Genomic DNA, 12,707 nt, shown 5'->3' with positions numbered 1-12,707 from the left:
CAGAATTGCTTATGTCACCTCTGTGCTCTGTCCAGTTGCTTCTGCAGAACTTCAACAGAGTGAGACGATGCATCCTGTTCCTCATCAACGCCGGCTGCTACATCAACAGCTGCTTCGAATGGGACTCAACTCAGAGGAGCATCTGTTCCTTCCTGGTACTAATGCATCATTTACATGTACACACAGACATACTCATCTGTTCCTTCCTGGTACTAATGCATCATTTACATGTACACACAGACATACTCACGGGTTCCTTCCTGGTACTAATGCATCATTTACATGTACACACAGACATACTCACAGGTTCCTTCCTGGTACTAATGCATCATTTACATGTACACACAGACATACTCATCTGTTCCTTCCTGGTACTAATGCATCATTTACATGTACACACAGACATACTCATCTGTTCCTTCCTGGTACTAATGCATCATTTACATGTACACACAGACATACTCACGGGTTCCTTCCTGGTACTAATGCATCATTTACATGTACACACAGACATACTCATCTGTTCCTTCCTGGTACTAATGCATACATTTACATGTACACACAGACATACTCACGGGTTCCTTCCTGGTACTAATGCTTACATTTACATGTACACACAGACATACTCACGGGTTCCTTCCTGGTACTAATGCATCATTTACATGTACACACAGACATACTCACGGGTTCCTTCCTGGTACTAATGCATCATTTACATGTACTAATACTCATCTGCATCATTTACATGTACACACAGACATACTCACGGGTTCCTTCCTGGTACTAATGCATCATTTACATGTACACACAGACATACTCACGGGTTCCTTCCTGGTACTAATGCATCATTTACATGTACACACAGACATACTCACGGGTTCCTTCCTGGTACTAATGCATACATTTGCATGTACACACAGACATACTCACCTGCCACTTTCTGGTATTTACCCTTCAGAAATACAGTATGCAAATACATATACATAGGCCCATGTCTGTTATAAACACACACATACCTGCAACTGCTCACACGTAACTGCTTTAAACAATAGATGGTACTTACAGTACATACTCTTAACCAATAGATGGTACTTACAGTATATACTCTTAACCAGTAGATGGTACTTACAGTATATACTCTTAACCAATAGATGGTACTTATATACTCAAAATCAATATATGGTACTTAAATACTCAAAATCAATATATAGTACTTAGATACTCAAAATCAATATATGGTACTTATATACTCATATACCAATCTAAGGCCTAAGAGACAATATAATGTCTCTCTCTGTCTCTTGAGCTATCTCTCTCTGTTCCTCTCTCTGTCTCTCTGTAGCTCTCTCTCTGTTCCTCTCTGTCTCTCTGTATCTCTCTCTCTGTTCCTCTCTCTGTCCCTCTGTATCTCTCTCTCTCTCTCTCTCTCCTTTTCTCTCTCTCTCTCTGTTCCTCTCTCTCTGTCTCTTGAGCTATCTCTCTCTGTTCCTCTCTGTCTCTCTGTAGCTCTCTCTCTGTTCCTCTCTCTCTCTCTCTCACTATCTTTATCTCTCTCTCTGTTCCTCTCTCTGTCTCTCTTTATCTCTCTCTCTGTCTCTCTTTATCTCTCACTCTCTGTTCCTCTCTCTGTCTCTCTTTATCTCTCACTGTCTCTCTTTATCTCTCTCTCTGTTCCTCTCTCTGTCTCTCTTTATCTCCCACCCTCTGTTCCTCTCTCTCTCTCTCTCTCTCTCTCTCTCTCTCTCTCTCTCTCTCTCTCTCTCTCTCTCTCTCTCTCTCTCAATCCAATTCATTTTCAATTGAAGGGCTTTTTTTGGCATGGGAAACATATGTTCAGTGAAATAGTGAAATAGAATTAATTAACAAAAGTGAAAAAAACAATAAAGTGAACATTACACTCACAAAAGTTCCAAAATAATAAAGACATTTGTGCAAATATGTTTATGTTTTATGTTTATGTTTTTGGACTCGAGCAGACTTTATAGTTGTCGTTTGAAGTCAAGTATATGCTAGTATGGGTAGGTAACAGTGTTTTGAGTGTGGGGATGTTGGCCATAAGCGACATGCTTGCCCAAAAAGGGAGAAGGCGGAGAGTGGGACGCAGGTGGTCCTCATAAGCATGGGCCCACTGATATAGGGAGAGGTGGGCCGAAAGTGGTAGAGCAGCCACAAGCACCTGTTGAGGAGGAATAAGTTGTTTGTGTTGAGGGTACAGAGTTGCAGCTTGTACCAGAGGGGGTTAAGGTTGGGCAAGTCTCCCAGGCAGGGGAGGAGATGCCCGGTACGAGTAATGGGGTACAGGAGGGGGTTCAGGTTGGGCTAGTCTCCCAGGCAGGGGAGGAGATGCCTGGTACGAGTATTGGGGTACAGGAGGGGGTTCAGGTTGGGCTAGTCTCCCAGGCAGGGGAGGAGATGCCCGGTACGAGTAATGGGGTACAGGAGGGGGTTCAGGTTGGGCTAGTCTCCCAGGCAGGGGAGGAGATGCCCGGTACGAGTAATGGGGTACAGGAGGGGTTCAGGTTGGGCTAGTCTCCCAGGCAGGGGAGGAGATGCCCGGTACGAGTAATGGGGTACAGTAGGGGGTTCAGGTTGGACTAGTCTCCCAGGCAGGGGAGGAGATGCCCAGTACGAGTAATGGGGTACAGGAGGGGGTTCAGGGTGGGCTAGTCTCCCAGGCAGGGGAGGAGATGCCCAGTACGAGTAATGGGGTGTAAGTGGGGAGTGTTGAGAGGAATGTGACAGAGGGGAGTCAGGGGTTGAGGAGGATCAGGAGAGGGATCTGGACATGTCTGATATCCCTGTTGATGTGATAGCAGCCGGCGAGGACTCAATTTACAATCTAGGTGAGGAAAATGGGTTCCTGGACTGGACTTCTGGGAAATCTGTTTATGTTTTTCATGTTGTTAAGTTTGTGAGGTCAGCTGTGGTGTTACAGAAGATGGTGGTGTTAGACCAGTTGAGTGTGAAGAAGCGTTTCCGCTTGAGGAAATGTGTTACTGCTGTCATGGCAGCAAAAGGTGATGGGAAACGTGGTAAGGATAAGAAAATATTAAAACAGTGATGATTATCATTCCTCATAGGGTGCTTTATTCTCTTTGTCTGGTTTCTCTGTGGTTTCTTCTGTTTTGCCTTTCTCTTCTCTGTATGGAGGTACTAAGAGTAGGTTCTCTCAATATTAATGGGGGAAGGGACAGGAATAAGAGGGGAAGGGACAGGAATAAGAGGGGAAGGGACAGGAATAAGAGGGGAAGGGACAGGAATAAGAGGGGAAGGGACAGGAATAAGAGGGGAAGAGACAGGAATAAGAGGGGAAGGGACAGGAATAAGAGGGGAAGGGACAGGAATAAGAGGGCTTGGGTATTAGAAATAATACAACAGAAAAGGCTTAATGTAGTTTTTCTAAAGGAGACACATAGTGATGAGGCTAATGAGGTTGACGAGGGTATGTGGTGGGAGGGGCAGCATGTACTCAGTCATGGTACTAATTTCAGTGCTGGGATGGCAATTGTGTTTTCTTCAGGCTTTGGGCTGACTGTGGAATCTACAACAGAGATTGTCAAGGGTCGGGTTTTATTGGTCAAGGCGGATGTTATATATACAGTTGAAGTCAGAGGTTTACATACACTGAGGTTGGAGTCATTAAAACTTGTTTTTCAACCACTCCACAAATTACTTGTTAACAAACTATAGTTTTGGCAAGTTGGTTAGGACATCCACTTTGTGCATGACACAAGTCATTTTTCCAACAATTGTTTACAGAAAGATTATTTCACTTATAATTCACTGTGGATCTGAAGTTTACATACACTAAGTTGACTGTGCTTTTAAACAGCTTGGAAAATTCCAGAAAATTGTCATGTCTCTAGAAGCTTCTGATAGGCGAATTGACATGATATGAGTCAATTGGAGTTGTATCTGTGGATGTATTTCAAGGCCTACCTACTTAGTGCCTCTTTGCTTGACATCTTGGGAAAATCAAAAGAAATCAGCCAAGACCTCAGAAATAAATTGTAGACCTCCACAAGTTTGGTTCATCCTTGGGAGCAATTTCTAAATGCCTGAAGGTACCGCGTTCATCTGTACAAACAATAGTACGCAAGTATAAACACCATGGGACCACGCAGCCATCATACCGCGCAGGAAGGAGACATGTTCTGTCTCCTAGGGATGAACGTACTTTGGTGTTAAAAGTGCAAATCTATCCTAGAACAACAGCAAAGGACCTTGTGAAGATGCTGGAGGAAACAGGTACAAAAGTATCTATATCCACAGTAAAACTAGTCCTAAATCGACTTAACCTGAAAAGCCGCTCAGCAAGGAAGAAACCACTGCTACAAAACCACCATAAAAAAGCCAGACTACAGTTTGCAACTGCACATGGGGACAAAGATCATACTTTTTGAAGAAATGTCCTCTGGTCTGATGAAACAAAAATATAACTGTTTGGCCATAATGACCATTGATATGTTTGGAGGAAAAATGGGGAGGCTTGCAAGCCGAACAACACCATCCCAACCATGAAGCACAGGGGTGGCAGCATCATATTGTGGGGGTGCTTTGCTGCAGGAGGGACTGGTGCACTTCACAAAATAGATGGCATCATGAGGCAGGAAAATGATGTGGATATATTGAAGCAACATCTCAAGACATCAGTCAGGAAGTTAAAGCTTGGTCGCAAATGGGTCTTCCAAATGGACAATGACCCCAAGCATACTTCCAAAGTTGTTTCAAAATGGCTTAAGGACAAGAAAGTCAAGCTATTGGAGTGGCCATCACAAAGCCCTGACCTCAATCCCATTGAAAATATGTGGGCAAAACTGAAAAAGCGTCTGCAAGCAAGGAGGCCTACAAACCTGACTCAGTTACACCAGCTTTGTCAGGAGAAATGGGCCAAAATTCACCCAACTTATTGTGGGAAGCTTGTGGAAGGCTACCTGAAGCGTTTGACCCAAGTTAAACAATGTAAAGGCTATGCTACCAAATACTAATTGAGTGTATGTAAACTTCTGACCCACTGGGAATGTGTTGAAAGAAATAAAAGCTGAAATAAATAATTCCCTCTGCTATTATTCTGACATTTCACATTCTTAAAATGAAGTGGTCTAACTGACCTAAAACAGGGAATTTTTACTTGGATTAAATATCAGGAATTGTGAAAAACTGAGTTTAAATGTATTTGGCTAAGGTGTATGTAAACTTCCGACTTCAACTGTATATAAAAAAATGTATTCTCCTAATGAGCGTAATTGCTGTATTTGATCAAATAAATGAAACCTTAAGACAGTGTGACCAAGAGGGGTGTATGGTTTTAGGGGGGGGACTGGAACTGTACAGTGGATTTTACTGTTGATTGCACAGCTTCTCGTCTGTCTGGTCTATTAACTACGTTTCAGCTTTCTGATATGTGGAGAGTAAGAAAAATGGAGGGCTATTGAATGGAATTTTGAGTCCTTGAGACAATGGTGGGAGGTTGGGAAGGCCCAAATAGGTGGGTTTTTGCAACCGTATACTGCTCTGTCTCGTATTGAAGTTAAAGAGAACAGGACATCAAATCCATTGAATTGAAGTTGCTCACTCAGAATGACCTCGGACTAGTCATGAACTTACAGTACAGGAGACATGAACTGAGGTCGTTTTTACATGAAAGAGTGAAGGGTGACTTGATTAGGTCTCACTTTGCTACCCTCAAAGATATGGATGCTCCTAGCATTTATTTTTTTTATACCTAGGGCAGTCGACATTGCAACGCGGTGAGATGCACCAATATACCGTGGATTTCTACTCTGCCCTCTATAAGGTGGAGGATTGTGATCCTCTGTGTGCTCAACAGTTGTTACATGGATTTCCTCATTTAGGCCCTGAGCAGACAGCTGCTTTGGACTCAGGCTGAGCCCCTGGCATCAACGGTGTACAATCTGATTTTTAGAAACACTTGTGGAGGTCTATTGTTGGGGATTTCTATGAAGTGGTGTGTGTGTCTTTTCCTGAGGATTCTCCTCCTGTATTCTGTCAACATGGTGTGCTGTCATCGTTGCCATACCACAATCTTATTTTGGGGCCGATATGAAATACATGTTCTACTGTAGGTAGCGTTACCTACCACTAGTCGGCTGGACCTTTGCCAAAACTCCGGTATTTTTCAGGCTATAGCTTGTTTTCTTTTCTTTAAAAAAATAGTGAACCAACATGTTTTCCCATGGCTGTCTTGTCTCTCTGCAGCAGACAAATATATGGTGAGCAATATGTTTGGAACAAAAAAAACGCAATACATATTGTATCGACACCTAAGTATCGTGATGATCCCTGGCAATTCCCAGCTCTCGTACAAACTGGACTTTAGCATAGTCTTTACACCCTGTGGTATAGCATGGCATGCTGCTGTGTGTTCAATCTGAAGACGCATATGCTCGGCTATCACCACACCTGACCCAAACACCACTTTGTCCGATTTTTACAAAGGTTATTATGTGTGCGAAATATTGATATGAGCATTCTGCCTGTCTGTGTTAGCATTTAGCGCTGCAGTTTGAAGATGCTGTAGCTAGTGAGTTAAAGAAAGGTGTTCTTTACATTCTCAGATTCCTGGTGGAAGGTGTCTAACGTTATGACTGTGTCCCCAGAGGAACATGAGATATGGCTCCCTTCTTGTCTCTCTCTCTCTCTCTCTCTCTCTCTCTCTCTCTCTCTCTCTCTCTCTCTCTCTCTCTCTCTCTCTCTCTCTCTCTCTCTCTCTCTCGATGTATAACAATGTGCAAATAGGAAGTGCAGCTCATTTTGTGGTCCGTGTTCACTTTCTCATTATCAAGGCTATACTCACTGAGTCTGTACATAGTCAAAGATTTCCTTTATTTTAGGTCAGTCACAGTTGTCAGATTTTCTGCCACTGTGTACTCTCTGTTTAGGGCCAAATAGCCTTCTAGTTTGCTCTGTTGTTTTGTTAATTATCTCCCATGTGTAATTCTTCCAGCCCTAACACACACCATAACCCTAACCTTAACCCTTACCATAACCCTAAACTTAACCCTTACCATAACCTTAACCCTTACCATAACCCTAACCCTTACCATAACCCTAAACCTAACCCTAACCTTAACCCTTACCATAACCCGTAACTCTAACCTAAACCTAACCGCTACAACCTCTTACCCTTACCCACACACACACACACACACACACACACACACACACACACACACACACACACACACACACACACACACACACACACACACACACACACACACACACACACACACACACACACACACACACACACACACACAGTAATGTAATCCCTCTCTGTGTTAGATTAGTGTGCAGACAGATCCAGTCTAGTGAGCTAACAGGTACAAACCCTCTCTTACTCCCTCCAGTTTGTTCTTCCGCTCTCCATCTCCCCGTATCTGTGCGCCTCATCCATTAGCGCCAACTGCGATTAGAGACGTGTGTGTGAGGTAACTGAGCACCCCCATCACACACCACCACAGCACCCCCACCCAGCCCCGTAGAGAACCAGCCACCATTGCAGCATTGGCACAGTGGGCTGGGCTGGAGTTACCTCCCGTCCCGCGCCACGGGTGGTGGGGGGGGGGTAAGCTTCTGCTTCCTCTCTACCTGAACACCTGCAAGCTGAGACCCACCCACCCCCCATCCCCTCCTTGTTTCTCCTCTCTCCATCACTCTCATCCCCCCTTCCCTCTCTGCCTGTGAGCTGGGGCCATTGTGGGGGTTGGTGGTGTTGAGTTCTGTTTAGTGGCTCATGCCAGATCTCCCCGCAGCCCCTGAAAGACAAGGCTGGTATTGCTCCAGGGACCGCAGGCCTCAGCAACTCTTCCTCCAAACAAATTTGCCGTAACTTTATATGCAATTGGGCCTTGAATTGGGAGCAAATAGAGCATGCTTTGTGATGCCCAGAAGGGTGAGGAGGGTAGGAGACGGGGGTTGTTTGGAAGGCAGTGGAAATGATACCAGGCTCTTTTATTTGGGGCGAAGTAGGACTCTTATCAGTGGGAGAGCCCCAGACAAGGGAGTTACTTCTGCAGGAAACTGGAGCACCTTATCGCCTGCTTTGCATTTAGATCAAAATAAAAAAGAGAATAACCTATGCACACACACTCCTCTCCAGGTCCATGTAAATTGCTCCTTTGACTCCACTTGATAAAGCTAGCTAACTTTTACCATCAGAAGTGTGCATTTTATTTTACCTTTATTTAACTAGGCCAGTCAGTTAAGAACAAATTCTTATTTACAATGACGGCCTACCCCGGCCAAACCTGGAAAACCTGGGCCAATTGTGTGCCGCCCAATGGGACTCCCAATCACAGCCGGATGTGATACAGCCTAGAATCAAACCAGAGACTGTTGTGACGCCTCTTATACTGAGATGCAGTGCCTTAGACTGCTGCGCCACTCTGGAGACCTCTCCTGATTTTTTGCCCGAGAGCAATGGACAGCTTGAAATAGATCAACTATACATGTTTTACTACCTTTCTAACTGAAAAAATGAGGGAAAGTGAAATATAATGACACGTTGATTCAGAGGACACTGGAGTCTGGGGTTTGGTTTTCATAGACAGAAGGACTGCAGATGGGAATGTGTTAATCAATTATCTCTGTTTTATTCTCATTCATGGACACGGTCACTATTACAGGACATTTTCACCATTTGTGGGTGTCTCTGGTTGAGTGTCTATTACAGATTGCTTGTTGTTATGGACATATTTGTTTCTATGTTTTGGATGTGATATACAACTTCTTCTTACTAAACATAAAACAGCTCTTTGTCTCCCCGGCAGGGGGCAGTCTAGCACCACAGAACGGGACTGTCCTGTCCAGCCAAATAGGACCCGTATAGGCTTCCTGTCAGAACATGACTTGTTCTTTATCTGGTAGCGGACGGCTGGTATCTGGATGGATCCATGTAGTAAAGATAAAGCCAACTTCACTCTGAAATCCAAACGTCAGTTGACTTCTGGAGAGGGGACTTAGACTAGTACACACTCAACGTACGCCAAAGCACTTCATACGTTCCCCAAGAGCTCCATATCCGAGCCGTAAAGCCGAGCAGCGGAGCACTGTTTAGTAAACCACATAGTGCCAAAACTATAAAGCCCCAATCTTCCACCTTCATCAAAATGTAATAGCTGAATGAAACACACATCTGTTCCTGATGGGATTATATTCCTAAATCTGTGCCTTGCGTGCTTTTGATAAGGGAATGCCTTTCTATTTTTATGAATAGTATTTATTGTGTTGAAATGTAGTGTATATGGATTGACTACATAGAAAATAAATAATCATAGAGAGTTTAAGGGGATTATCTGTTCACTGTGTTTCCACTGTCTAGTAGTTTGTAGAAATAACCAAATGTTTTTTTTGAATACTTCAAGTTTGCCTTAATGTGAACATGTTCTTTTATAGAACAATAATCATGCAATGGAGGTAGGTACCTAAAAGTATTTTCTAAAGTTTTTCATTGAAGTACATTTTCTTACCTTATTTGGTATTCAGTGCTATTTTTTTAGGGCCGGTTTGCATTCATTTGGAAACAACCCAAATATCTATTAGTTCGACCATATGCTTTGAGATGCCATCCTTGACTTGATGTTAAAGCCGATACAGCTTCCATTTTGACATTCTTTAACATGAAAAATCATTTGAAAATAATTTTAATCCATGTAACATCATTTGTTAACGTAAATCAAATAAATTACTTAATAGCATTTTACACTGATGCCGTGTTGAGGGTGAGTTTAGTAGATAAAGGAAACAATGGATTTCTCTCCTTTCAGTGTGCGACCAATAGGAGATGATCCTTAGCATTGTATTCTATTTTCTTCTATTTTATACCTATACTACCAGGAATAAACTAGAGGGGGTTTATGTGATTCAACATATATTTATATATATTTATATATATATATATTTAACCTTTATTTAACTAGGCAAGTCAGTTAATAACACATATTTATTTACAATGGCGGTCTACCCCGGCCAAACCTTCCCCTAACCCAGCGCCAATTGTGCGCCGCCCTATGGGACTCCCGATCACGGACAGTTGTGATACAGCCCGGGATCGAAACAGGGTCTGCAGGTGATGCAGTGCTTTAGACAGCTGCATGTTTGGAATGCAAACATGCATGTGCATATCAAAACAGAAGTTAAGGAAGGGATGGAGCAATCTGTGTGTCTAGCACTGCCACCCAAAACACCAGCCTGTGAGCTGTGTGTGTGTAGCTCTGAAAATACCTGTGTAGACACACGCACACACACACACACACACACACACACACACACACACACACACACACACACACACACACACACACACACACACACACACACACACACACACACACACACAAAGCACATACACTGTATAGCCATATGCCTGAGATTCTGTAAATGATTTTTTCCTTTCTCCGGTCACAGACCTCCATGGCTGATTCCCTCTCCTTCCTCCCCAGGCAGAGAGAGTCTCAGTAGGGAAGCCATGGGGGAGGTCTCCCGGTCCTGGGGAAAGGTCCCGGCGTTGCAGTCTTCTCTCCGCAGCCGAGGGGCTGTGAGACGGGGCAGGCTTGGCCTCTGATGGGCCGGGGTGTCGTGTTCCTCCAGCTGTCAGTCACAGCCTCGCCCAGAGCTAGAATAACTAAATGGGGATGAGGTGGACGACAGGTTAAATAACCCCAGGCAGAGGGAAACTAGACGGACACACCACACACCACACACCACACACATGCACACACACACACCACACACCAGAGATGCACACACACACAGACACACACACCACACACCAGAGATGCACACACACCAGAGACACACACACACACACACACACACACACACACACACACACACACACACACACACACACACAGACACACACCAGACACACACCAGACACACACACACCACACACCAGAGACGCACACACACACCACATACCGGAAACACACACACACCACACACACACACCACACACCACAGACACACACACACACGCACCACACACCAGACACACACACACACACCAGACACACACACACACACACACACACACACACACACACACACACACACACACACACACACACACACACACACACACACACACACACACACACACACACACACACACACACACACACACACACACACACACACCAGACAGACACTGCAAAAGAGGGAGCTGTAATCATGTCTTACTCTATATCGTGCCTTTGTAGGAGAATGTTAATGTATAGCAGACGTTCAACCAGGTAGGTTTAGATGTATATCTATACTGTATGTGTGAAGGGTTTGTCCTTATTTTTACTGATTTCAACATTGCAGAATAGGAGTGAAGACATCAAAACTATGAAATAACACGGAATCATGTAGTAACCAAAAAAGTGTTAAACAAATCAAACAATATTTTATATTTGAGATTCTTTAAAGTTGCCACCCTTTGCCTTGATGACAGCTGTTGGCATTCTCTCAACCAGCCTCAGCAGGAAAGCGTGTCCATCAATCTTGAAGGAATCTCTACATGTGCTGAGCACTTGTTGCCTGCTTTTCCTTCACTCTGCGGTCCAATTAATCTCAATTGGGTTGATGTCGAGTGATTGTGGAGGCCAGGTCATCTGATGCAGCACTTGATCAAATAGCCCTTACACAGCCTGGAGGTGTGTTTTGGTTCATTGTCTTGTTGATAAACAAATGATAGTCCTACTTAGCGCAAACCAGATGGGATAGCGCTTTTCTACAGAATGCTGTGGTAGCCATGCTAGTTATGCATTAGGGGGCACTATTAAAATGTTTGGATGAAAAACGTTCCCGTTCTAAACAAGATATTTTGTCACGAAAAGATGTTTGACTATGCATATAATTGACAGCTTTGGATAGAACACTCTGACGTTTCCAAAACTGCAATGATATTGTCTGTGAGTGCCACAGAACTGACGTTACAGGCGAAACCCAGATAAAAATCCAACCAGGAAGTGCCGCATTTTTTGAAACCGCCTCATGCCAATGATTCCTTATATGGCTGTGAATGAGCTACGAATTAACTTACGTTTTCCACGTATTCCCCAGGGTGTCTACAGCATTGTGACGTCTTTTTACGCATTTCCATTGAGGAATAGCCGTAAGGGACCATATATAGCAAGTGGTCACATGGTGTCTCCCGCAGAAAATATTGCGTAAAATACTGAGGTAGCCATTTTTCCAATCGCTTCTTATGAGAAACCAATTGCCTCGACGGATATATTATCAAATATATATGTTAAAAACACCTTGAGGATGGATCCTAAACAACGTTTGCCGTGTTTCTGTCGATATTACGGAGCAAATTGTGAAAAAAGTTATGCGTTATAGTTGTAGCATTTTCCGGTCGATTTCTCAGCCAACCATGATGAACAAACGGGAGCTATTTCGCCTACAAAAATTATATTTTTGGAAAAAAGGAACATTTGCTATCTAACTGGGAGTCTCCTGAGTGAAAGCATCTGAAGTTTTTCAAAGGTACATTTTTTAATTTGGTTGCTTTACTTATTTTGAGAAAATGTTGCCTGCTGCCAGCATAGTCCTAGCATAGCATTATGCCATGATAAATTTACACAAATGCTTGTCTAGCATTGGCTGTAACGCATATTTTGAAAATCTGAGATGACAGTGTTGTTAACAAAAGGCTAAGCTTGTGTTTGAATATATTTATTTAATTTAAT

The 12,707-nt window shown here is 43.5% G+C and overlaps 1 protein-coding gene across 1 annotated transcript in view; it reads left to right on the top strand.

The window, feature by feature from the left end:
- LOC135520375 (multiple C2 and transmembrane domain-containing protein 1-like) overlaps positions 1 to 12,707 on the top strand; it is a 268,937-nt gene that overhangs the window by 190,007 nt on the left and 66,223 nt on the right. The window contains exon 15 of the mRNA XM_064945916.1: positions 36 to 155. Within this exon, the coding sequence (XP_064801988.1) occupies positions 36 to 155 (120 nt within the window). The remainder of the gene's footprint in view (positions 1 to 35; positions 156 to 12,707) is intronic.

The sequence above is a fragment of the Oncorhynchus masou genome, chromosome 1 (genome assembly GCF_036934945.1).
Source record: "Oncorhynchus masou masou isolate Uvic2021 chromosome 1, UVic_Omas_1.1, whole genome shotgun sequence".
In the NCBI taxonomy this organism is placed as follows: Eukaryota; Metazoa; Chordata; class Actinopteri; order Salmoniformes; family Salmonidae; genus Oncorhynchus; species Oncorhynchus masou.
This window is presented reverse-complemented; position numbering and strand designations above follow the sequence as displayed.